The 27,008-nt window shown below is 41.9% G+C and overlaps 1 protein-coding gene across 7 annotated transcripts; it reads right to left on the bottom strand.

Annotated features, from left to right (window-relative positions):
• Positions 1-46: 46 nt before the first annotated feature.
• ANP32B (acidic nuclear phosphoprotein 32 family member B) lies at positions 47-27,008 on the bottom strand. 7 transcript variants are annotated; one of them, XM_030294320.1, is made up of 8 exons: positions 23,408-23,529; positions 22,152-22,174; positions 17,326-17,475; positions 13,534-13,656; positions 7,985-8,174; positions 5,255-5,379; positions 3,962-4,031; positions 2,518-2,994 (listed from the first exon to the last, which is right to left on the bottom strand). In XM_030294320.1, the coding sequence occupies exons 1-8, from the start codon at positions 23,466-23,468 to the stop codon at positions 2,906-2,908; spliced, it is 831 nt and encodes a 276-aa protein (XP_030150180.1). In that variant the 5' UTR covers positions 23,469-23,529; the 3' UTR covers positions 2,518-2,905. The 7 variants fall into 7 exon arrangements, with proteins under 7 accessions (XP_032451576.1, XP_030150180.1, XP_030150182.1 ...); XM_032595685.1 differs by lacking the exons at positions 2,518-2,994; positions 22,152-22,174; positions 23,408-23,529 and adding exons at positions 47-167; positions 19,387-19,440; XM_030294322.1 differs by lacking the exons at positions 22,152-22,174; positions 23,408-23,529 and adding an exon at positions 26,735-27,008.

Raw genomic sequence — 27,008 nt, 5'->3', positions numbered from 1 at the left:
AGTGAGGGTCTCCTTCAGATGGGAGACAACTCCAGAAATAGGGTCCACTCTGTGGCCTCATCACCAAAATGCTTGCTTGTCAACAATTTAAAAATAATCTTTAGTCAAGAGCAGGTGAGCCTCAAGGCCCTCCCAGAGGGCAGCATGTCACAGACTTCTGGAGAACCCTATTTAAAAAAAAAAAAAAAAAATGATAGAAATGAAAACCTGGCTTGGTAATTTCCCAGACATCTTTACCGGCCACATGTAGTAGGTCAAACTGACATTTTACAAAGTGAATGCCCAAGAATGAATGACCTTCAAAGGCCCCCTAGAAGTCCCAAATTAGTGCTGCAGTCTCACCTGCCATTCCTGTATTCTTACCCATCCTCTAGGCAAACTTGCCCATTTGAATCTAAAGGTACTTATCAGGTGCCAACCTCAGACCCCTGTTCATCATGCTCCTCCCTCCTTCCCCCATTCCTCTTCTAAACCGTTTTATTTCTAAACCTGTAGTGGCAGCATGTACAGCTGAAATATTTTTTCTGGTAGACATTCCCAATCCTTCTAGATGGATGCCACCTTTCCAGTCTCTGTATTACTCTCACACTTACCGGAGCTCTAGCTGCAGGTACTAGTTAAGTATCACTCCTGCGTCTGTCTTCTCTTCCCTACTAGTTACTGTGAGCATATCCAACAGCTCGCTTGTCTCCATCCCAGCCCTCTCCCACTTGTCCAGCTAGGGTGTCTGGCACAGCCTAAGTGCTTTGGTAGATACTGGAAAAATTCTGTAAACTTAAAGAGGCAGGAAAACAATCATCCAAAGTTACTGTTTGATATTTGGCAATATATGCAAAACCTGGGTACGGAAGAAATTGCTTTATAATGTTCGAAGATTTGCCAAATGGCAAAGGCCTTGTGGCTGAAGAATATATAGTAGTACCTGTTAAACCAGAAATAAAAATTTAATTTTTTGGAATTTCCTTAGCAAGAAGCAAACTCCACTTTATAGCCTAGAGACTTCAATTTTAAAGTACACGATTTGGGAGTACCATTGCCACTATGTAACTTTTTCTACACACTCAGATTCCAATCTTTAACACTACTTCTATGCATAAAAACCCTACTCATATCAGTAGCTTATAGTGTTAAGATCAGTAGCTTATAGTGTTAAGATTTGCTAAAAGAATCCTCAAATCTTCTACTACAAAAAACATTGACAACAAAGTCACGTATCTATTAAATGGTTGAGCCATTGAACACGAACATCTTACCCCTCCCCCAAATCCCTTTAGGATCTTTAAGAATAGAGAAAATTTCCATCTTCTGGAAAAGCTGAGTTGACCTTGGGCAGTGCCTACCCGCTTCCTTGGCAAGGCTTTTCACATGTCATTCCTCTTTAGCACGCCTGTCTTGATAACAAACCATACTCTGTTCACTTGTCAGTCAAACCCTACGTGTTTTGGCCTTGATGCAAAGCCCATTTTTTTTCTTCAGACCTTCCTGTCAGTGAGGGTCACAGACCATCAGTGCTACAAGAGACTTCAGAAGCCATTTGGTCACACCCCCTCAATTTTACAGACTGGGAGGTGATCCAGAGGTCAACACAAGGTTATAGAGGAAACCACTGGCAGAAGCAGTAATTAGAATTAGGATCTCCCAGAACACTGAGTAAGGCTTTTCCCTTTATACTTTTTTTTTTTTTTTCTTAACTCACCTGTTACTTGAACCTAACATTTTTTATTGGCTTTCAGGGACTCCAGAGCACTGAATTTCAAATGTTGTTTTAAAAAAGTCTAGGGGTGCCTGGGTGGCTCATCGGTTAAGCGTCTGACTTCAGCCCAGGTCATGATCTCATGGTTTGTGGGTTTGAGTCCCATGTTGGGTTCTGTGCTGACAGCTCAGAGCCTGGAGCCTGCTTAGGATTCTGTGTCTCGCCCTCTTTCTGCCCCTCCCCCACTCATGCTCTATCTCTTAAAAATAAACAAACGATTAAAAAAAAAAAAAACCAGTCTACTCCCAGGGCACCTGCCTGGGTTGCTCAGTTGGATAAGCAGCTGACTTTGGCTAAGGTCATAACCTCATGGTTCATGAGTTTGAGCCCTGCATCCGGCTCTCTGCTCTCAGTGCAGAGCCTGCTTAGGATCCTCTCTCTGTCTCCCTCTCTCTTACCCTCCCCCACTCGTGTACGCTCTCTCTCTCAAAAATGAAAATTTATAAACAAGTAAGTAATAGTCTACTCCCACAGTAGAGAAATGAGAATCAAATTTAAGTGTTCAAAGATCCTATACACTTGTGCATTTCCTCTCAACCACCACCTAATACATACAAATGCCAGAGAAACCAGTTCTGTAGTGTTTTAACATGAGCTTACAATTAAAGTCTAATTTAAAAATGTAAGCATACAACTAGGCTTTACCAAAGAGGAACGTGTTTATTTCACTTAAATTCTTAAAAATACTTTTTTGGCAGTTGACACACAAAATGTCCTAATGTAAAAAAAAAATCTCATTAAAAAGAAAAGAAAAAGCATGAAAAAACAGACCCAAAATGTTAAGATTTTATTTACAAAGCTTCTTTGTTGTACAGAAAGTAAAAATGCTGTTACAGTCTCGGTGTAACTGGTAGCCACAGACGGTTGACTCACCAATCACAGCTATCCACGCTACAGCAAGAGTCTTACACGAAAACCTAACAAACGCTTACAATTTTGTTGGGGTGAAGTCCCCAAGCTTGGTGGTGAATTTCCAAGAGGGACTAAATGGAGGAAGGTGGAATGTCACAGGAACTATTCTTTGGCTCTTTGGGTGGGTGGGTATCCTGGGGTTTGTATCACAGCTACCTTTTTTTTTTAAACAGCTACCAAATCCGTATGAGCAGTCCAACCAATACTGAACAGTTCTTTTTTTGCAAGTTATTTGGGGTCTTAATCATCTTCTCCTTCATCGTCTGTTTCTCTCTTCCTCTTTTCACCTTTCCCACTTTCTTCCTCCTCTGCACAATAACAAAAATTCACTTTAAGACAATGGGAAAGGCATTTGTCTAAGTTACTGCTAACGGAGGTAACAACAATGAACTTCTGATGGTTGGGAGATGAAAAAAATGTTAAGACTGATCAAATTGGTAGGTTGTCGATTTTAAGAAGGACAAAATGCACAGCAGCATTTCAAATGACAGCAAGGTTAACGCAGTTTTCTCAACTTTAAGCTGCCATCTAAAAGATGACTCAAATTGTAGCAAGTTAATATTAACTCAAAACGTATTTCTTAGAATTCTTAGGTATTTGAGCCAAAAACACCTATACATCATCCTGTTCTTTCCAATTAGTAAAAATTCATGGCTATGTCAATAAAATTACTTAAATTTGCATTATGTTTCAGAAAGCTCCTTGAAGGCAGGTACTGGACCCCAACTCTTGTATTCAATGTAAAATCTGGTCCAGTACCTGGCACAGAGAGCAGATGTTGAGAAAGTATGAACCAATGGAAAGCAGAGCAAATAATCTGGTACACTGAAACCTATACAGGTAGGAGAATCTATACTCTCAATGAGTAATAAACAGGTGTTTCACTGGTTTTGGCTGTGGTAGGGAAAAAGAATTAACTGTAATAAAACTGGAAAGGTACTATTTATATACTCTGCAAAAATTATGATCCAATTAGAAAGACTTTTTGTCAAAAGAGAGAATTCCAAAACCAGAAATCTCCTGTGTGGCAGTAACCCAAATGATGGGGTCTAAAAACACATTTAAAGTGCGGGACTGAAGGCCAGCCTCCTGCCTGCAGACAGGCATTATTAATCACCGTAGAGCAGGAGGCCTGTACCAGCACAGGCTCACTGACAGGGCTATATAAGCCCCTGTGAAGACCACCAGGGCAAAGGGAATTTTATTTTGTTCCCTGTAGTTTTAAAATTCTAAATTCATGGACATTTCCCCATGACTTTTAACTTAGGAGGACCAACGTGCGTGCATCAGACCCACCTTCATCTTCATCTTCATCCTCCTCGTCTTCATCTTCATCAACTTCTCCATCGTGTCCAAATTCTTCTTCCTAAAGAACAGTAAATAGCAACCACTATTAGGTTCATCTGCCAAGCTGAGACGTACAAAGAGAAAAATAACTTGCCAATAAATGTAAAAATTCACCAAGGAGAAAACTTTAATATTATCTTTATCTACTTTAATGTTCTGAGATCTGTTCGTTTTTCTGAATAAATGAATTAAAATTTTCTTTAAAAACTGCTTTTCAGAAGTAAGCATTTTATTTGCCAGACATGTTTATTTAATATACTATTTATAATGGATAATTCGAGAAATGACTAAAAATTTTTTGTTATTTTTTTAATGTTTATTCATTTTTCCCCCCAAGAAACAGAGAGACAGCACGAGGAGGGGCACAGAGAGAGGGAGACACAGAATCCAAAACAGGCTGTGGGCTCAAACCCACGAGATCATGATCTGGGCTGAAGTCGGATGCTTAACTGACTGAGCTACAGAGGCGCCCCTAAAAATTTTTAATTTTAGAACAGGTTCAGACAAAACTCTCTGTATTCCCATCCTTATAAAAACCTTTTAGGAACTTAATTTCATTAAATACCTATGAGATTACATAAATGCTCAGCCTTACTTTTTTTGTACTACAAAGAACATGCTTTTTGATGACATTTCATTTTCTTTGCCTATCTTCACGACCTCCCTGAGGTCTGTCAAAGTTAGGTCAATCCTTTCTCCTGTCCTCCTTGGCAGTCAGCTCCTCAAAGATACTATATTATACTGGGTGTCCCATAAACTAGACTACCTGCTCTTTCAAGGCAGGACCACATTCTTGTTTAACTTTACATCCCAAATCTTGAAAACGGCAATCGTAGAACGTATTTACCGAATTAGGCTCAACATACAAGAACAAGTTCAGACTTGGTAAACATACCCTCCCGTCCCTTCTTCAACACAACAGAAGGGACAGACCATACATCAGCTCTCAACATTTCCAGTTTTCTCATCCTATGGAATGAACACCCAACTCACTACTTCCTCCCAATAAGTTAAAGGGTCAAGACTGATAAGTCCACAGAGCCAAGCACTTCACTTAGTATTTACTAAAAGGGGGGAACAGGAATTAACCATCAAACTGTTAATGGTCTATTTACAAGTTTACTAATTGCATTGGAAGTCCTTTTTCTTTTCTTTCCTTTTTCTTAAAAACAATACAAAATAAAATCACCCACATTTTTAACTACAAATAGGAAACAGAGCAGCAAACATAGTTGCACCAACCTCCCCACTGACTTCGTCTTCATCATCTTCCCCTTCCACATCTTCGTCTTCATCTTCATCGTCTTCATCATCAAACTCTTCCTCCTCACCATCCTCATCCTCCTCGTCCTCCTCATCTTCTCCTTCTGAAAACAGTCCAAAGGAATTCATTAAACACCCTTGATGGCCCATAAGGCACACCTGCTAAGGTGCTGGGGCACTTCTGAGCCACAGAACAAATGCTGTGCTACACCAACGTCAGGGAAACCCATGCCCCTTGGTCGCCCCCTTTCTCCCAGGCTGCTGCAACTCAGTCCCTTTGTCCATCATGATGCCATTACATCTGGAGACCAGGAGTCCTGGTGGACTAGATGTATGCTACAACAGTCAGTGATGAAATGATATTATCTCTGGGATTTGCTTCAAAATAAGGAAGGGGGAAGTGGGTAGGGATGTGTATGTATAAAATAAGATCAGCCACAAATCAGTGATTGTGAAGCTGAATGATGGGAACATGAAAGTTCACTTTCCTATTATTCCTATCTTTGTCTAGGTCTGAAATTTTCCATAGTAAAAAGTTACTCCCCCTCCCAAAATAAATAAATAATGAGCTCCTTCTCTGAGGGAAGGGCATCACCATAAAGCCAGCTGCCAGATGAGGAATCTAAGAGAGTAATAACCCTGTGAGAGGAAGGAAATAAGAGGCAGGCTGAGAGGTACCTGCACCCTCTGCGTCTCTACTCCATTTGGCTCAGGCCTCTAGGCAACCAGTTCTTACCTCTCCTGGTCCTGAAGCTCGCTGTGCTGTCCTGCTTCCTAGTCTCTGCATATTCTTCCCTTTCTTCTCTGCTTGGCTAACACTGATTCAAACACCTGGGTCTCAGTTAAACATCACTTTTTTCTTAATTGATTTTTAATGTTTATTTCTTTTTGAGAGACAGCATACGGACAGGAGAGGGCCAGAAAGGGGGAGACAGGATCCAAAGCAGGCTCTGAGCAGTGAGGACAGAGCCCAATACGGGGCTTGAACACACAAACCATGAGATCACAATCTGAGCGGAAATCAACAGTTGGACGCTCAGGGAGCCTCAGAGGCTGAGTTGATTAAGCATCCGACTCTTGGTTTCAGTTCAGGTCACACAATCTCATAGTTCCTGAGTTTGAGTGCTGCATCAGGCTCTGTGATGACAGCACAGAGCCTACTTAGGATTCTCTGTCTCCCTCTTTCTTTCTGCCCCTCCCTTGCTCGCTATCTCTCTCAAAAAAATAAACTTAAAAAAAGGAAAAAAAAAAAAAAAAAAGCAGGGGATTGGGCGCTCAACTGAGCCACCCAGGCACCCCTAAACATCACACTTCTCCAAGGTAGACTCACCAGACCTCCTAATCCCAGCTCACAAGCTCTTACAGAAGCACCTGATGCTTCTCCTTACCTCATGCTTTACTCACTTGTGATTATTTAACATTTCTCTTCTCAGTAGACAGTAAGCACCAAGAAGACAGGAACCAAGTCTGGTTTTTACCTTCAGAACTATATACCTCAGTGCCCGACACCTAAGAAATGTGCAAATTTGTTGCCTGACTGATACTCCCTCTCAGGAGCTGCTCTCCACCCTCCCAAGTAATTTCCTTACATGCTCCTGCACACACAGCCATTCAACCTGTTTAAAGTGAGCTTAATTAAATAGACAAAAAGGCACAAATGGTTTTCAGGAATGACGGAGAACCTGCAAGTGAAGGGAGTAAGTGAACATTTGGAACAAAGGGAGATGTCCTATTCTGTGTCCACTTTACAACCTACATCCCATCCTTTATTACCTTGTCTCAAATCTGCCATAAAACTGCAAAAGTGCTACCAGAGTACTACACTATTAATTTGCACCCAAGCTGCCTGATAGATTTCCTCCTCTACTTTTCTTGCCCATTTCTTTTTGTGGATTTTTATCTTTAAAGAAAAAGACATTTAAAATAATGCTTCAAATACAGTAATACCAGATTCCAGCAACATCAGGAATTCTGAGAGTAAGTTTTCTTCATGCTGACTTATGTGAAAAGTGATCGCTCTGCTTCCTTTTAAGCCAGTGGAGAGGCGAGAAACTATTTATCCTAAGTGGCTCAGAATCAGTGGGTCACCATGCAAGGAAAGCTGCTTTATTTACATTTGGATATAACGGACATGTACCTAGTATCTACGAAGTGCTAGGCCTTGTGAATAAAGATGAAAAAGATAGTTCCTACCCAAGAAGATCGTAATAGCATAGCTCAAAGGGACAAGAACAGCAGAGAGACAGGTTATGAAAGAAGTAAATGAGGGGATGCTTTAGCACGCACAGAAACCTAACCTAGCTCACGGGCATCAGGAAGTGCAATCTGGAAGTGCTGACAGAGCGTAGTTTGTGAGGATTAAGTCAGACAGTAACCAAGAAAGGGGAATAACTGGAACAGGCAGGGAGACATGAGAGATGATGGTCCTTTTAGTAAAGGGTAAACCACAATTACTTCAATATGTTAGGGCACAGTCTATGATCTCTCCAAATTCAAGACTAACTAGCTAACAAGCCATTTTTATTTCGAATCATTTGAAGGCTTCAATGTCCCAAGGGCTTCTTAAAATTCAACAGAAGTCCTAATCCCAAATTAATGGAATGCCTATACACATGCATACTATTTTTCTCCATAACAACAACATTCTGGAGCTTCCTCATGACCTTTGAAAGGCAAAAATTAGGTTCACTGGATGTTATGGCCACTCACCTTCATCCTCCTCTTCTTCATCCACACCATCCACCTCTGCATCTGAGTCAGGCGCTTCCCGATCCTCTCGGTCATAGCCATCCAGGTAGGTCAACTGAGGCAGGAGCTTAAAGACACTCTCTCGGTAGTCATTCAGGTTAGTAACCTCACAGTTAAACAGATCCAGGCTTTTCAGATATTCCAACTTTTTCTGAAGAAAAGGATCAAAAAACATACTTTCTAAACCAAAGGAACATAAGCAACAAAACCCATCTCTCAAAGAGGTAAAATTCTAGGCTCTTTTCAGTTAGCTGCTACCGACTCAGTTTTATACTCAGGAAAACATTTCAAGTCCTTTGCAACCTTTATAGTAAGTCACCAGATTTTACCTTCTACAATTTACCTTCTACATCTACCTTCTCAGAGAATGGTCTTTTTCTGGCAGCATTAGTAGTTTTAAGAAAAATAAATTTGAAAAAAATATTTAAACTAGATCTTTTCACTGTATGAGACAAATCAAACAGGTTCAATAAATTTGGTTCAAAACTTAAGTTTTAACATCTAACTAACCCAATAGTCAGTAAGAACTTGATGGATATCAAGCCTAGTCTTCAAAGCTCTGGGGTGACAGGATGGGAAAAAAATTCAATCAATCAATTCAATCTTAAGGTAGTTGAGATTTCTATTCGAAGACACAAATGTGAAACACTAGAGAACGGAATATAATAAAGCACAAAGTGTAGTGATACGGTTACTCTCCAGGAAGAGAGGAGGCAGTACAGGCTGGGGAAAGGGTGGGGGGCACTCAGAGTTGAAACTTCAGGAGAGGAACATTACTCTTTTTTAATTTGGGGGGAGGCGGGGAGATCAATACTATTACCAGAGCTTTCTGATATAAAATTCTTCTGATTTTACCATACCCTGAAATTTTGTGGCAATACCTCATTTGTTTAGAACTTTGTCTTCTATCTGAAACACAAAATAGTTGAGATTTAAAGCTTGGGCCAAGGAAAGTGCTCTGAGTAGCCAAAGTAGATAAGAAACTGTCCATTTGTTTTACTCAGAGATTCATTTGTTATTACAACTGTGTACTAGTATTTCTATCCCAGCTCTAAGTTGTGACTCAAGGTGAAAGAAGACATTGGGAGGGCAGAGGTAGTATATTATAGGCAAGTAAGGAAAGAGCAGCAGAAGTACAGCAGAGCCTCTTAGGAAGGAGAAGAGGGACAAGTGTTTAAAAAGCAAACATAAAACATGAAGCAGCATGTAGCCTGGAGCCCTCTAGAATATGGCCAATAAGCCCGGAGGGCATATGACATATAGCTTCATAAATGTCACTTTTAATGGTTCTGAATCAGGAGAAAAAGCTTGGTATTCTCTGAGAAAGTAGTACTAACACAAAAAAACTAAGAGGATCTCTGTGTAAAGTTGAGTTGGAAAACATAAACATCGTTTGAAGGCTTTGATGTTTTATTGGGAAAACTATTTCAACATTTACAAGAACCTGGGAAGAAATGTGGATGAAAAAAACCTTGTCATCAGGAGTTGAGGTATCTAATTCTGGAGAGTTACAAAATTATTTAAAAATCTTTGCCCTAAAGCAAGGCTTGGCAAAAGTCAACTGGTCCATCCTGGTCCACTGCCTGTTTTTGTAAAACACGTTTCATTGTAACTCGGCCATGTATTATGTTCAGCTTCTTTTGTGCCACAATCACGGCAAAGCTGAGTAGTTGCAACAGAGACTGTATGGCCTCAGAAGCCCAACAGATCTGCTATCTGGCCCTGTAGAGGAAAGGGTGGCTGACCCCTGCACTTACAGAATCTTCATCTTCCTGGTCAAAGAGGTTCCTACACGTGTTTTATTTTCACTGAGCAGCCCTTGGGAACAGACAGCCAGGCAGGGAACACCGAACAGGGTTATGGCAACAGGCAAATGCACTCCTCAAAACACCAATGTACAATGATCCAAGAGTTTATGGATCAAATAATGTGCTTATGTAAGTTAGTCCCCTGAGGTCATAAGAAAGCTGTCCCCGAACTTCTAATGACAGGGAGAGCTGCTTTTATGTTGTGTAGCTTTCAGATTAGGTTCCCCACTGGGCAGGCCCTGACCTCCACAAGCCCAGGTAGGACTTCTTGCCAAAGAGGGAAAAAATGTCGAAATACCACCCCAGACAACTAGCTGACACACTGGGAACTCTTTTCTCGTCACAAAAAGGTTGACTCTATACCAGCTAAGATATAACCACAAGTAAATTTAGGCAGCTTTCCCAAAGTCTAAAAATTCTTTACTCAAGGAACGAGCCATTCACTTCTCAAAATTATACTCGGGAAATGGATGCATAAAAATACATACAACCCCTAATCTTTAATGCTCTACAATGCCTCAAGCCCTTTCTCTAATTCCATCTACTATCACAGTAGACAGGCCTCCAAGGCTCACCTATTACTGAAACTCCATGTATCTGTGAGGTTTTTGGCTACTTAAGAAAAGGACCCATTATGAATAATTCAAACATGCCAAACAGTATGCTAGAAAACGAAGTGAAAGCAAATAACAAAATTCCAAGTAATTGTAGTACTCCAGAATTGCTTAAAATATTAAAATTGTGCTTTAAGGCCCCAAATATACTACCCACAGATTATTCAGGACCCCAATGTAATGTGTAAATACTGCTAAAAAAAACAAAAACAAAAAAGAAACCCAAAAATCAGAATGCTACCATACCAGAAATTTGGCCTAAAACTAATAGGCTAGCCATAATAAACATTAAACATTTTATTAACAATAATTTTGCTTGCCTTCTTAGAATTTAGAAGGGCTTTGGGGGATGGTTTGGATGGCCCAGGTCTCTTAAAAAAGGTGTCCAAGGAAGTTTGAATTGATGCCTTCTTTGTCTCTCGATTAATGTCCCTGTAGCAAGCAGAGGCATTCACAATCATTGCATTGACTGTAAGAACTGGGCTCAAAGTAGACGGTGTTCAAAATGTACGTGGTTAATGAGGATGAGGATGGTGTTTTTCCCATTGAAGAAAACTTTCAGAAGACAAAATGGACCCAACATTCCCCCCCTTCACCTTCTCCTACAGCTTTTTTTTTATTCCCGGATATAACTTCCGGAGACCTACCCTAACACCCCTAGGAATGTGAACAACAAGTTCAGGAGAATGGCAGGAGCCCAGGCTTTTCCACGCGGAGTGTGCAGCACTGTGGCTCTGTCACTGGCTAGCCAAGTGTGTGACTCTGGACAAGGGATTCAGACTCTCCCAAGCCTCAGCTTCCTCATATGTAAAATGAGGGCCATGTTATTTCTATTCTATTTGTAGAAATATTTTTTGAGGAATACTAATGAGACAACACACATAAAGCATCTACTACAGTGTATGATACGTAACAGATCCTCTAAAAACGGTAAATACAATTATGATTATTTCTCATTCTTTACTGTCCTTGGGGACTGAGACTTTCACAACCACCAAATGGCCCTCATTCATCAATGACCAGGTCAGAACACCCAAGAAAACAAATCCCATACAAGGTTTGCTTCTGCTCTGCCTCTGTGTGCTAGGACACTGACAAAGGCTTCTGGTGAAACATCAAAGAGGACTCCAGTTGGCATAAGAATTAGGCAACAGCCAGTCATCCAGCATGAGAAGGTACTGTGTGGCACGCTGTTCTAGAAAAAAGGTGTTCTTACGCTCACAATGACTGTGAATCGATAGGCCTATCATTGACACATAAACAATAAAGGCTTGGTGTAGCCTGTCAACTGGGAGACACCAGCACTTACTTTAGTACTCCTGTTGGAATTCCCAGTTTAAGGTCAATTTGGGTATGAAATAAATTTGTAGGTAAAAAGAATAGGTCCCAAAGGCAATGGAAAGAATGGCAGAGTTGGATTTGAATCGCTAGATATGTGGCCACTGGGTAATTATTTAAACTCTCTAAACTTGGTTTCCTCATCTCTTCTCTTTTCTCTGGGTTCTAGGAGGACACATTGGGCAAATGTCAATGTCCTCAAATACAGCAAAACTCAATAAATGTTTGCTTAAATATTGGAAATGGGGATTGGTTTGGAGGAAAAGAACAGAACCAGTAAAAAAGGAAGGAGCCCAAGTACCTGGGGTGTACCTATAACAGAAAAGGGGACAAAATTCATGAAGCAAAGCTAAGAAACAGGCTCCTAACATTTGAGAAATATGAACTAAATGTGGTCCACTTAATGAAACATAAAAATAAAGGGACTCAATAAAAGGCAATTTAGCCTACATTGGAGTAGAGCCTTAATTATTGATTAGAAGGGAAAAGATGCTATAATTCTGGCAGGAAATCCTTTGTTAAAATAAGTCACAATTTAACTACCTTTCCTTCCTTGAAATACTAATAAAGCATTCTGTACAAGTGATGTGAAACCCAAATATTTTAATGTATTGTGACATCAGAATTGAAAGAGATAGTAGAGAAAGATGCCTTATCCTCTTGGGTTCTGCTCTTCCAGATCTTGAGACACCTCCTATATGCTTACATAAACCTCTTCCAATTAACATTTGTAAGGTGAGTCAAATGGAAACACTTGACTTTATGTATACGTAAAAACAGTTAAGAAGCCACAGGCTTCTTTGGATAGTATGAAACAAGCTGGAGTTCCATTAGCCATATTAAAATGGAATTCTGTATATATGCCAAATTTACAGAATATCATATTTAGAGAAATCAGTCACTTAACAATCTTAAATTCATAGAAATTTCCAGGTGGCAGCCAAACAGAACAGCTTGGGAGGCTGCCCCATACCTTGCATTAACCTCTCTCTCCAGCTCTTTTTTGGCCTACAATCTCCACATGGACTGGACCCCCATTAGTACAGTTTCCCGACTTACAAAGCAGAGTTAAGCGTATTACCTTATTTTATTCTCAGAACTTTTAAGTAAGGTAAGGCAGAGATTATTAGCCTTCCTGCTTCATAAGTGAGGAAACTGAGGCCCAGGGAGAAGAAACAATTTGCCCAAGGTCACACAGCGAGCCTGCAACCCAAATGGCACTTAAATTTATCTTTTCATAGCTTATCCTAGTATGTAAGACTGAGGAGGATTTTGCGGTTCCCATGCAAAACTTTAGCCAACAGCAATCCAGCTGGGGCACAAAATCAATTAGAAGACCTAAAACTTACTGGAGCTGTCCTTGGACTGTTCCACCTACAACTCAGATATGCCACCAGTATGAATAGCTTTTTCTATAAAAGTATAACAGTATAGAATAGCCTGGCCAGTCTGGGGTGAAAAAAATTAAGATAAATGTTTAAGGCTATGGTCAATATATGAAACTCAAAAAAGACAAAAAAAAAAGAATTCCCCTGTGAAAGGACACCAGCGCAGTATCAGGTAGGGAGAGCAAAGCCATAGAACACAGAACTAGAAAGGCCCTGATCTTTAAACCTTCTCTAGAAAGTATTATAGTAAGAACCACCACTTTCTTAATCAATTACTATTTCCAAGCATTTCCCTCAGTATAAAGAAATATGAAAATGAAAATGACCAATAAGTCCTGGTTTCCAAATTCTCACATACTTACCAAAGGTTCCAAGGTGCTGATATCTTTCAGCTTATTTCCACTTAAGTTTAGATGTGTGAGATTTGGAAGTTTTTCTGCTAACATGTCCAGACCTCCAAAGATTCTATTGTCACTGAGCTCAAGCTGCAAGAGAATATACAATATACACACAAATACACACAGAGAAACACTTTTAAGTACCAAATACAGTTTTTAAATATTTATCAAGATCAAATAATCTCTGTTCCTATCAGGGCATGTTTGTTCGCTCTATTTGATTAAACACAGATAAATAGTTTATAGATTCCAAGAGCATTTCAGGGGAAGAGGAGAAACAGGATGGATAAGAAGAGCTGTATTAGAAGTTAAGAGTTCCTTAACCAGTTGCTAATTGTAATAGTTTGCTCAAGATCTGGCTCCTAATATCAGTGAATCCATTTTCTAACCTAAAAAGTGGGTCAAAGCAAATTAGAATTCTTTGAGAAGTTGTAATACTCTATACCTGCCAGGAAGGGTAAATGGTCTGTGCATTCTAAGCAGCTTATTCCGTGTGCCAAACAAAGCTCACTATGGCGACTCGAAACCTAATTTGGTCTGTAGAGTTCTGACACATTGTAGGGTTCTATACCTGGAAGCCACCAGGGAATGTTGCTCTGAAGGCTACAGGAGTGGGACAGGCCCCAAAACAAGCCCTTAAAGAAGCTCCATGACCTCAGAAAAGTGAGTGGACCAACAGCTTCAGGGTTGCCGAAACCAAGTCCCCAGAGGCCACTTCTTGCATAAAGCCGCACTAGCCTTTATAAGAACCTACTCTTATTTCTTAGCTGCAGGTCAAGTAGCACAGCAAGCCGTGTGCCAATGAAGAAAGAGCCTTCACCAAGGAATCAGAATGGGAAGTGAAAGAAATTGGAGCCTGGAAAAGTTAGACAGTTGAGAGCATATAATTCAAACTCTTCAGTTTGCAGATGAGAAAACTTAGGCTATACAACTGGTTTCAATTCTCTATTTTAAGTGCCAACAACAACGGTAACCGCATCTAACTCTTACACAGTACCTAAGTGCCAGGCAATCTTTGAAGCACTAGAGACACACGAACTCATTTACTTTTACTAACCCTATGGGGTAGGGTAGAATTATTACCCGCATTTACAGATGAGGAAAAATGAACTACAAAGACGACTCTAAAACTTGGCCAAGATCACAAAGTAGCTCCGGTGGTGACTGAGGATTCTGAAGCCAGGCAGGCTAGCTTCAGAAGAATTTGCCTTTCCCACCATGTTACATACAAAGAATAGCATGAAAACTTCATGTAATTTGGTCTTTGGCATGCTATGAAATAAACTACATGATGCAGAACAGAGAACTTTTAAAAACTTCAATATCTGTTGGAAGAATGACTTTAAATGACAACTCAAGTCTTCAACAACTTAGGTGTTATTAAATATTTCAGAAGATGAAACTGCAACATTTCAAAACATTTCTTCCTTCCCATGGGATATTCCAGTCAGATTATCTAGTCATGGTCTAGATTTAAAAATACAAGTCTATAATCAACAAAGACTCAAGTGTTAGCTTTACTGAGATTTTAGTAAATCAAAACAAAGAGACCATTTCTCTTGGTTAGTTGGAATATCACACATTATGTAATGTTCGTATCCTTTCAACATGACTATCTTAGGAAGCAGAGAAACAAGGCAATCTGCCAAAGCATTTAGTGACATGTTTATTTTGAAATGAAATCAATGTGTAAATTTAGGAAACCTGTGACATTCGTACAACAAAATTTCTTTCAGAACCTGTTTCTTGATAAAAAATAATCTGTGCTCTAGGACAGAAAGAAAGTAAGGTCTGTATCAGTTGTGAGAACATCTTATCTGCCTTTAAGTTTGATTTGTAGGATCTCTCCATTCCTCCCTAACTCTGCAAGGAAGTGATTAACAAGACTTCAGAAGAATTTGATAAAGCCTATATAGATGGGTCACTGATTCATTCCTCTTCTGAGTTAAGTCTGACAGCACACAGACCACATCAGGAAAATGTACCAGGATGCTAGGAAAACAACACAAAATACACACTAGAATCATACTAGCATCAAGTTTATGTAGATACATGCCAGAAAGCCACCAGTTGTTTAATGGGCTAATCAGAGCTCCCAATGTCACCAACAACCATGTAAATATAAAAAGATTATACTTGAACCTCTAAAGTAGATGCTTAACAGAAGGAAAGGGAACTATTTACCAATTTAAATATAACATGATTATTCTTCCTGATAGGAAGCTAAGTTACCTGAAACTCATGAGGACTGCCTGAACACTTATTACCTAACTAAGGCAAATAAGTAAACATTTTTGGTTTTTAATTCATATACTTAACCCAAAACAAGTTCCTCTCAGGACTCAAACAGACTACAGGAACAGCCTATTTGCATTTTGTCTAATTCTGATTCCAGACTTCAATGTGTACTTTTGGATGACAGTTCTGCTTAAAATCCCTAATAACATGAACACCGAAACAGTGGAAAATTCTGCAATATTTATGTGACCACGTATCTTTTATTATATAACAGAAAAAGCATGGTTTAGGAAATAGGAGATACGGATTCTAGTTTTGGCTCTAGTACAAACCTCTTTTGTAGGTGGCTTTAGGCAAATTACTATACCTTTCTGGGTCTATTGCTATACTTATAAAATAAGGGACTAGAAGAGCAAAGTTTCTTCCAGTTTTAACATTCTGGAGCTCAGTGACAGTTACATGGGTAAGGACATGAGAAAACATTTTCCTTGAGGGTTTTTTATTGGTAGTTGGGGGGGGGGGGTCTGGTTTATAATTAGACCAATAAAATATGAACAATGAGCCATCAATTAGGATAGGGAAATACAGTAGCTTCATTACAGTGATTTCTTGCAGTCACAACACATTTTATTTTTTTTAATTAATTTTTTTTTCTGAAGGAGAGAAAGAGAAAAAGAGTGCAAATGTGCTCGTGCAAGCAGGGCACACACACAGAGAGGGAAAGAGGGAATCCCAACCAGGCTCTGCACTGTCGGCACAAAGCCCGATGTGGAGCTCGAACCCATGAACTGGGAGATCATGACCTGAGCCCAAATCAAGAGTCAGATGCTTAACTAACTGAGCCACCCAGGTGCGCCTAATCACAACACATTTTAAACTTTCTTTCTAAAAAAAATTTTTTTTTCAACGTTTATTTTTGGGACAGAGAGAGACAGAGCATGAACGGGCGAGGGGCAGAGAGAGAGGGAGACACAGAATCGGAAACAGGCTCCAGGCTCTGAGCCATCAGCCCAGAGCCTGACGCGTAAACTTTCTTTCTAATCATTAAGAATTCGTAATGGGTTTGAATTATCATAGATTACAAATCTGAAGTCTTTACTGAAACTCACCCTTAATCAACAAACAAAACATGAAGAGAGGCCCCTGTGGTTCCTAAACACATAGCTAACATATCAACAAATTTATAGCAATTAATTAGTAACTTATTCACGAAATAATTATGCTTCATAACTATTTATTGATCATCCAACATGTATTATTTCCAAACATCACAGCAATTTTGTAAGGTCAGGTGGTAGCACCAGTTTACAGGTGAGGAAATTGAGCCTTAGAGAGATTAAGTAACCTGCAGAAGATTACCCATCAGGGAAATGATAGAGCTGGAATTCAATCCCAGATATGCCCAGTTCCAAAGGCCATGTGCTTTCTGCTACACTAAATGCTTCCTTACAAGTAAAATCACCTATGTTTCCCTTCTCATAATGTTCTCTCTTTTACTGCTGAAGAAAAAGTACTTACCTTTTTCAATTTAGGTAGTTTGGGGAGATTTGAAACTGAAATCAAGCCTACATTTATTAAACTGAGGAACTCTAAGTTCACAAATTCAGCTGTTAAGCCCTCAATTTTCCCATCATTTGATTTGCAATTGTCCAGAACAAGTTCTCGAACCTGTGAATGACAAAGGGGAAAAAAGAAAAAAACAAAACAAAACCAAGCTTTCAAAAACATACATAAAACAAAGAACAAAGCAAAAACTACAACCATAAACACGGAGCAAAACACCCACATACAGGGGCAGCCTCTACTTAAACCAAGATCACAGTTATAAATAAATGAAAAATGATTAAGCCTTTAGTAACAATATACTACTAGATATCAAGGATGGAATGTTACACCATGGTATAAAAAAGATTTAAACGCTTTACTTTCCAGAGACAGAAACTACAGTTCTTAAGATACAGGTGAAGAAACTATTATCTCCCTCATTCCTTTTCCCAAGTCTATTCTCCCAAGGCGCGGCTTTAACTATAAATGCAGAGAAGACCACCCCACCCCTTCCAGGGCTGAGTCTCCCTCAACGCCCAGGAGATGGACACAGGAAAAGAGGAAACATTTGCTTTTCCCAACAAGATCGCTAAGAGATTTTGGCAACACGTTTCTGCACTATACATTTACTCATCTTTACTAAGATTATCTTGACAATAGAAGGGGTCAAGACACAAGAGGCCTTAATTCAAAACAAAGATCAATTTGGGTTACATGTGATGAAGATATTTCCAGGGGAGAAAACTGTTAAACATTAAATTAGATTTTTCAGGCCATAAAATCTCCTTTGTGGATCCTGAAATTCAGAATTCCAATCTGTCCAAGGGTATCATATCTGAAGATTTTAGTTAGTTAGTTTGTTTATTTATTTATTTATTTATTTTAAACTCTAAGCCCAACGTGGGGCTTGAAGTCACAACCCTGAGATCAAGGGTTGCATGCTCTATTGACTCAGCCAGCCAGGTGCCCCATGATTTTAAATACTGATCAATTAATAAACAGTCTGTGAATATCTACCATGATAATCCCTATTCCATTCCTGTTCTGTGGTTGACTCTGAAACTTGCAACTTTTAACACATTTTGGTCAATTTACAGTGATGCAAATTAGAATTAACGGCAGTAACGGCCAAAGGCATTCTTGTGGTGAATCTACCATGTTTGATAGCATTAATCAAGCAGGTACATGGAAGTAAGATACTCATAGTTCTAAAAAATATGAGCTAGTAATGTCTTCATCCTCCAGTGCAAAATCCAAGGATAGTATTCTGGTAATTGCTATCATTTACAGAGAACTTACTCATTATTCTTTGCACCACAACACCCTCCCCCCATTTACAGAGAAGGAAACAGATTTAGAGTCGTGATACACACAACACCACAACTTCTCACTTGCTTCTTCACTACTTCTCACTACCCTGTCTACTTCCTCCTCATAAGCCCTGATTTCAGTTAGGATGCATGCAGGCCTATTACACCTGTAAGTCTTTCTTTCCTTCATCCCACATTTCTTCACACATCTCTGCCATTTCCCCCCTTTTTACGGAAAATAAGTATTTCTGAAAACTTAAGGTGTCAAATGAGGAGAGGTGGGCTCTACAAACAGATGCCTGAAGTCATATCCTCCTGGCTCTACCACTTACAACCTGTGTGATCTCAGAAGACTCACCTAACCTCTCTGTGTCTCAGGTTCCTCATCTGCAAAGTGAAGATAACAGTACTCACCACATGGAGTTGCAGAGGAATAGCACCTGGAACATACTGAGTGCTAAAAAAGTAACTTCTGGGGAAAGGGAGTAGGGGTATGACAGGGACCTACCTCTGCTGTTTATTCATATTTGTAATGAGGTTTTTCTAAGCATGTATTTCTTTTGTATTAAAAAAAAAAAGTAAAACCAACAAGCCATAAAAATAAAGTCAACTGTAATTGCCCACACACCTAATACAGCACTACAACTAAAATGTTCTCACTTGGTTTGGGGGATTTTCTATGACTATCTGACAGAGGATCCAAATTATACAGAGTAACACTTATATGCCAAAAGCCAAATGAGGACGAATTAGATTTAGCCATATTGCCTCCCAGGTCACTGGGTGAAATCACCTTTTGGATATTTCTTTCAACTGGTTTGTTGAACCAAACAGCAAAACAGGAATCAAGAGGAAGGAACTGGGAGAAAAAAAATGTTAAATGGTTCAAATCTGCAGGTTTAGTTGCTGGGTATGAAAGATGGTGGAGGGGAGTTGAGGTTCTGGCTTACAAAAATGGGAGCCATGTAGCTAGATGGAAATAAGCAGGGAATGGCTTTCTGAGGGGTGGATGTAATGAATACCATGAAGGCTACTGAGTTTAAGGTTCCCTTGGGAATGTGGTTTGGAATAGAGGCGGGTTGTCAGTTCTGTATTTGGAGTCATCAGGGCAGAGACAATAGTGGAAGGATGGAATCCCTAAGAAGAGGGCCAACGACAGAACCCTGAGGAACCTGCAAGAAAGACCTAAGAAAAACAGAGTGGTACCAATGGTGAAGTATTAGTTTCAAACACGTGTAAAGGCTTATGGAAATAAAGCATGAGAAGTTATTGAAAAAGGACTGAAAAATTAGAAAACAACTTAAAGGCCCATCAACAAGGGACGTATTTCCAAGATACACTGTGGGATGAAAAATGTGCAGAATGGGTATTATCCTTTATGCTATAGACCACACACTTTCTTCTATGTACAGAAAATCTCTCAGGAAGAGAAACTGAGTGGTGGGGAGAGCTTGCTCTACATAACCTTATTTAGCATTTCAGTGGTGATAATGTTAACTTATTACAAGTATAACAATTTTAAAAGTCATTGCTAGACTTCAAGTTTCATGATGGGCAGGGTGATGTCTACTTTAGTTACCACTATATCTCAGTATAAGAAAGAGTTTTCACAACTGTTAAATGAGGAAAACTGGTCACAGTCTTGTCAGAGTACTGTATTGGGATTTGTGTCAGGATTGTAGGGGATTGAGTAGATGATACAATAGAAAACTTGGATATAAAGAGAACCTCTTTCTGATCACAAGCATAATCACATCAATGCAAGTAATATTTATGTTTGTCACTATGAAGATTTTGGTATATTAGTTCAGTCTCTTTGTATATTTCAAATGTAGTGAGATAAAACTCTATTACTTAGCTTATTTTAACAACTCTGAATATTTTTTAAATGACTAAAAACATTAGAGTATATGGATGTACCAAAAATTACTTCACAATCCTCCCTGTTGAATGTATTTCTAATTTTCCCTATCATAATAATGGCACAATACCTTCGTGTAAAATTTCTTTTGTAATTAGGATTCTCTCCTCACAATCTGTTGCTAGATGAAAGAATACAGACATTCGAGTCTCTGTTACTGAGTTCTGAGTTCCTAACTTAAAATGGCAACCAACCCGTCTGTTAAATACTTTAAGTATTTAAACATATATCCAGAATGTGACCTTTCTGGATATATGAAAATTTTAGGTATTTGCATTTATTTATCTTTTGCTCAAGGATACGGTTTTTACCCTAAGTGAGAAAAAAAATAAAAGAAGCATGGACAAAAAACAGACAAGCCATAAAAAATACAGATCACATTAAAAAACTGATGTTCAACTACAACAATAAATACATATTAAAAATTAGATCATTCTACTCTTGTTGGAGGCAGGGAGCTCTTCCTACAGAGGTCAGGATGGATACAGGTGTAGGGGAGTTTCTAACCGGGAGAGCAAGAAGTTCAGGGAATGCACACTGGAGACCTTTAATTTTCTCCATGAGTAGAAGGTAACAGAATTTACTGGGGGGGAGTAGGGCAGAGGATTGTATGGCTCAGCAGAGAAGGCATGCCCCTTGACCTTTCCAAGAAGCTGAAGATGTAGTAAAGCATGCTATCTGCTAGAACAGAGCGCCACAGGCACAGTAGGAGGATCAGCCACTGAGGAATATGCAGAGCAGAGTGGGAACTACTGGAGAAAGCAGAGGCCACAGGAGGGTTCCACTTGGGGCTGTGCCCAGGATAACAGGTCTGGAAAGTCAACCCTCAGCAGCCTTCCTCCAGCCCGTTTAAAGTTCTTAACAAGAGCATGGCAAAAGGTGTCGGCTCTCAGGCATGGGGTCAGCAGCATTTGAGAAAACTAAGCCTCCTCCACCTCTACACCTTGACTATGAAGGGATCCTGACTCACTTGCAAGGGAGATAACTGCAGAAGAGGGGACAGTGGGGAGGGAGTTGGGGATAGATAATCCCATGACCTCTCAATAAATGAGGGATTCTAATCAAGAAAAGAATGGTCCCAGCTTCTCCTTTGGATGTTCCAAATCCTCCCAGAGCTACTATCTAAGGAGGTAAGGATGGGCAGGCACTTGTACATTTGTGTGTACAAGTCAGGGAGCTGTTTGGTCCAAGATGAAGTTAACTGGACTTCTGCTTGAAGATGGATAGGACTTTTAAGGCCAATTCACTCATCAGCACCATTTTCTAATTAAACTATACATATTTTTTCCAAACATGAATTCAGGATAAACACTTAACTGAAAGCAATCCATATTATTTCCTATTTAACTCGTGTTTTTGTTTCCTGCAACTATCAGTAAAACAGTACTGTTTTCTAATACTTTTTCACTGAAAAATCTGAACTATAGTGTAGCCAAGTTATGGCGATTGGTGCTAGGGGTCACAGAGAAAAATCAAGCAATTTTCCTTTCACCCTCTCCAACTTGCTCTCACTTCCCGTTCTCCTGGCTACTTAAAAACAAAACAAAACAAAATGAAACAAAACCTACCTGGTTTAAATTGCTTGGGTGATCTTCCCCAGTTATAAGTTAGGAGGGGGAAACATGGAAGAATTACAGAGTTACCAATTCTTTTAATTAGAAAAGTAATACATGGTTATTGCAGAAAGTGAAATCATCCAAAAATGTAGAATAAGTAACTTCTGTCATCCTTGCCAATTTCCATTCTTCTGAGTTGACCAATGTTCAACTTTTTCCTTACCATTATTTTAAAATAATGTTTTCAAAATGACAGAACAAATTTAGATCAGTGGTTCTCAGCTGTGTTTAGGTGACAGAACTGTCAACATGAGAGAAGGAAACACTCATATCCTATTGGTGGGTAGGTAAAGAAATGAACCATTCTAAACAGCAATTTGACAGAAGTTTCACATTACAAGAAGTTCATTTCAGTACTATTTAAAATGGCAAAAACCCTTCTAACCACCCCATAAGTTATGATCCATGCAGACATTAACAATAAGACTGTAAAATAATAGTGACAGAGAGATAAAGAAGCTTACTCTATTTATGTAATAAGATAATATATGCATTAACGGAATTTGACTTTGGAAAAAAACAGACATTCTGGTAGACCATACACCAGAATGTCTAGATAAAAATCTCACACACACCTGCCCACCCTATTTTATTTCTGTTTATCTATATCCAGGATTTTTGGCTTATCTGTATCTAATTTTTTCTTCAATTTAGATTACTTATAAAATGAAAAAAAAAACCCAACAATTAGTTGGCTATGCAACCAATCAGAATACCCCATTGTGCTCAAAATTACATTAATAGACACAAGATGGCAAAAGTTGGGGAAAAAATTTTAAAAGGCATAAAAGTGGGGAAACCGGAGATGTGTCTCTTAAGGAAAGACAATTCTTATGATGGGTGAGAAGTGCCTAGTCTTCGCACACAGCCCACCAGGGTCCCACATGGACATCCACTGTGAACCACAGAACTGCTGGGCTTTCTAACTTTGAATGGAAAACTGAAAAACAGCTAACATCAAGGCTAAGTGTGCTGGAAAAGAGTGTCATGTTTGGTGTAATGGAAGGATGAGAGCCTCACATAAAGAACACATATTTTTTCCAATTTTAGAATATAACTAAATTACATCTCACTATTGAATGCCAGTGTCTCATTTCACATCTGAAAATACCAATTTCTGTAGTGTATACGGTATGTTCCAGCACTGCACAATTTGCTCTCAGTGAAGTAACTGACAATACAAATATTTTGCATAAAGTATTTCTTACCTTCGCCTATAGTTTTAAATGGTGATCTCCATTCTTTATGTAGATTATTTTTAAATGCCATCTTAGGCCATTTTTTCCACTATGAAAACACACCTGATGTGAAGAGCTCTTTTGGTCTTAGAAAAAAAATGAATTATACATTTCTTTGCAAGTACCCTCTTAAAGAAATGTCCATACTTGTTTTAAGGAATAAGGATATGGTAATAGGTGAACTAAACCTATTATCTTGGTCTCATGCATTCTGGCAAGGAACCTAAGAAGGTAAAAGTGTTACCAGGGTCATACTCAAACCTCAAAAACAAAAACAAACGAACAAAAAAAACAGCCATGGGCACAATAAAAGCCCATCTGGTCTAAACAAAGAAAAAAAAATGTGATTAAACCTTCACCCTCCTCAAAGTCTTAGTTCTCATTTGATGATTTTAAGGTCAACCATGGGATGCATGTATGCATTTAAGAGCTCCTGTCCATATTATACATTCAGTGAAGAAAGGGTTCTTTTTCTTTTCCCAAATGACAAGGGTCCCAGAGGCCAAGTCTGCTCTGTAACTGCTGGCCCCACAACAAACATAAATAGCCATGTGACTGAGTTTGGTTTTAAAGGAGTCATCTTCAAACTTTTCATTTGCCGCAAGGATGATTCTTTTGCGCAAAACACTGTTTAACTCCTCTTTTAGAATTTCCTTCAAAATCCACTGCATTTTTTTCCTGAAAAGCCTCCAGTTTAAGGTCAAAGCTTTCCTTTAAGAACCTGACTCCTGCTGTCTCTGTCTCCTCCTCAGGTTCCCTAGGGCAGCCTTTCTTTGCCTATCCCCCAACCTTGGCAGGCTCCCAGGATGCTCCCAAAGCCCCTAAATCGCACCAGTGCAATAGGCACCACCAGGTTCCGAGGCTTCAGAATGGAGGAGGCTGCTCTCTACTTCACCCTGCTTTTCCAGGCCCTGCCATAATGCTGGTACTCAAATATTTATTTAATAAACCAGTGGACTGCTGTAGGCTAGTCCTGTCCAATATAGTAGCCACTAATCACCTGCTGCTTTTGAACCCTTGAAATGTGGACAGTGCCAAAGATAAACTGACTTTTAACGTTGATGAAACAATCACCTGACTCTGACATCTAAAATGACCTGTCTTTGGCAAGAGTGTAAGGCCTAAGAGGATTACCTGAAAAGTTAAAACCTGCACCTATATACCCATTTCTAAGAAGTAACATATTAGATATCGCATAGGAAAAAATTCCATATAGTGGGAACATCATTCCAGCTGTGCTTCCCTGATAGGAAGAACACTGCTCTTACTTTAGTTTACTACTTTAACAGCACTTTAGTTTGCGGACAAAGAATTCAAATTCCAGATTTTAAAGCGCTTTGAAGTCCCATGTGCATACTTTTAGAAATGTTGGCTAAATCTAACTACTACACATTGCACTGACGTGCAGCTACGCAGTAATAACGCAAAGGTATGAAATTAACAACTCCTCAAAATGGGAACACCACTCTTCAAGTTTTAGGGTGCGAGGAGGCTTAACCGTTCATTACACTAGCACGTGGCCGACACAAAATGTCTGACTGTGGACGGAAGGGACGGCCCTGGTCAAACCTCAACCTTAAAACCCAGAGTGCCGAGCCGAGACGCCCAACTCCCTCATATCCTCCGGGGACGCTGGGGGGAGGGGGGGGCTTGCGGGGCGGCCCGCCAGGTACCCCATTTGTGGGGACACCAGGCAAACCCTGGTTGACGAATTTCCACAAGTTAGCAACTTATTACCCACAGCTACCTGCCTCCACGAAGCGCGCCCATCGCTCGACTGGGGCAGGGTGGGAGGACTTCCCCTGGGCTTCCCCAAGGCCAGGGAACGCCACTCACCCGAGGCCCCGGTCTGGCGGAGGCAAGGCCACACCGCGCGGGCGCCGGGGAACATGGCCCCGCGCCCGGCCGCCGCGAGGGCAGGAGTGGAGAAGAAAGAGGCGATTCTCAAAGCCCCGCTCGCCGCTCACGCAGCCGCGGCGGCGGGTGCCGGCCTCCCTGGAGCACGTGCGGGGGCAGAGGCCGCCGGGACTGCGCGGCCCGCGAACCCAGCCGAGGCCCGCCCGTACCCCCGCTGCCTAGCCCGGGCGGAGGCGGCCGCCTGGCGTTGCCCTTTTAAGAACGGGGGAGGGGGACGGCAGCGCGCCCGAGAGGAGTCGAGCCGGAGGAGTCGGCGGCGGCCGGAGCGCGCGGCTCCCGCCAGTACGAGCCGAGCCCCGGCGAAGCGGGCGCAAAACAAACCACGGTCTGGGCCCGGGAGCAGCGGCTCGAACCCACAGGCCGGTGTACGCAGCGGAGGGAGACGGGCGCCCGCCAACATGGCGCTGCGTCGGACCGTGGCGCGCCCCGGCTGGCGCGAGGAGCCGCAGCCCGCCCACACCGAGGGGCCAGACTCCGGGCAGGGGCCCCGGGCTCCGCCACCGCGGAGAGGAGTAAAGGCGAAGCCGTCGCCGCCGCCACCACGGCTGGCCTGGGCCGAACAGGGCGCGTCCCGGGAGACCGGGAGTGGGGAAGGCCCGGAGGACGAAAGAGGAGCGAAAGAAATGGGGGAGAAAGTTTTATTTTTAGGCTTGAAAAATGGCGGGAACCGCGTCCTTTTTTCAAACTTGGCCTCGGGAGGGGCGGCGGTTGCGCCACCTCCGCCGCCCCGCTCGCCCCTCCCCCGCTCCGCGCGCGCGAGGCCGCGCCCGCCCAAGCCCCCCGGACGCGCGAGGGGGCTCCTTGCCCCCCTCGGAGGCCGACAGCCCCCCCTCCTCACCCCCACGGCCCCGGCCCTCAGCCCGGCCGGCGCCAACCGTGAGGCCTGACCGGAGAAGTCCCCGCCCCGCCCGAGCCCCTTCCCAGGCCGTCCGGGAGCGCTCGGAGCCCGGACGGCCCAGCCCCGGCTAGCCGCGCGGCTCCTCGGCAGGCCCGGCCTCCGCCCGGCCGCGCATCCCGGGAGGCTGCAAACATGGCTCCCAGCGTTACACAACCCCCTCCTCCCTCCCTCGCCGCCGGCCACACGCACACGCGCTCCTCCGGGGAAGGACCCCGGCGGGCGAAGAGCTCAAAGTTTGCTTTCCCCCACCCCACTGCCTTCCCCAGACGGCCGCGGGGGCCCGCGGGCGCCAAAGAGTTAATCCCCGCGCGCTCGCTCCCCCCCTCCACGCCCGCCAACCCGCCCGCCTTCCCTGTCCGAGCCCGCGAGCTGCGCCCTTCTACGAGCCGGGGCTGGCGAACCCGCGGCCCGGGCCCCGCAGGTGGCCACCATTACATGCAAGTCATCGGGGGGAGAGGGCGCCCGACGGGGTCTCTGCTTACAGCTGCCGGAGTCCGGTTCCTCAGCTCCAGGTGGATCCTCCTCTTCATGTCCATGTTTCCCTCTTCCCCCCTCTTCAAACTTAACTTTCCGCGGCGGGGGCGGAGGGGGGAGAGGCGTCCCGGCCTGCGCAGCGAGGGCCGTCGGAAGGGGTCTGCTGGCGGCAGAGGCCGGCGGCGCGGTCCCAGGAGGCGGGCGGCGTGCGGGCAGGCGAGCGGAGCCCCCGGAGCCAAGTTACTCACGGGAGCGGAGAGAAACCATGGAGGGAAAAGGGGG

Source organism: Lynx canadensis, chromosome D4 (genome assembly GCF_007474595.2).
Source record: "Lynx canadensis isolate LIC74 chromosome D4, mLynCan4.pri.v2, whole genome shotgun sequence".
NCBI lineage: Eukaryota > Metazoa > Chordata > Mammalia > Carnivora > Felidae > Lynx > Lynx canadensis.
This window is presented reverse-complemented; position numbering and strand designations above follow the sequence as displayed.

What these genes read in the sequence shown, in the direction of transcription:
- ANP32B (XM_030294320.1), bottom strand. Translation starts at nt 23,468, where the DNA reads ATGGCATTTAAAAATAATCTACATAAAGAATGGAGATCACCATTTAAA. An exon ending in TGAAGAAGAGGAGGATGAAG is followed by an intron (nt 5,380 to 7,984) that starts GTGAGTGGCCAT and finishes GACTGTTTTCAG; the next exon opens with AAGGAGAAGATGAGGAGGAC. An exon ending in GGATGAAGATGAAGATGAAG is followed by an intron (nt 2,995 to 3,961) that starts GTGGGTCTGATG and finishes ATTGTCTTAAAG; the next exon opens with TGAATTTTTGTTATTGTGCA.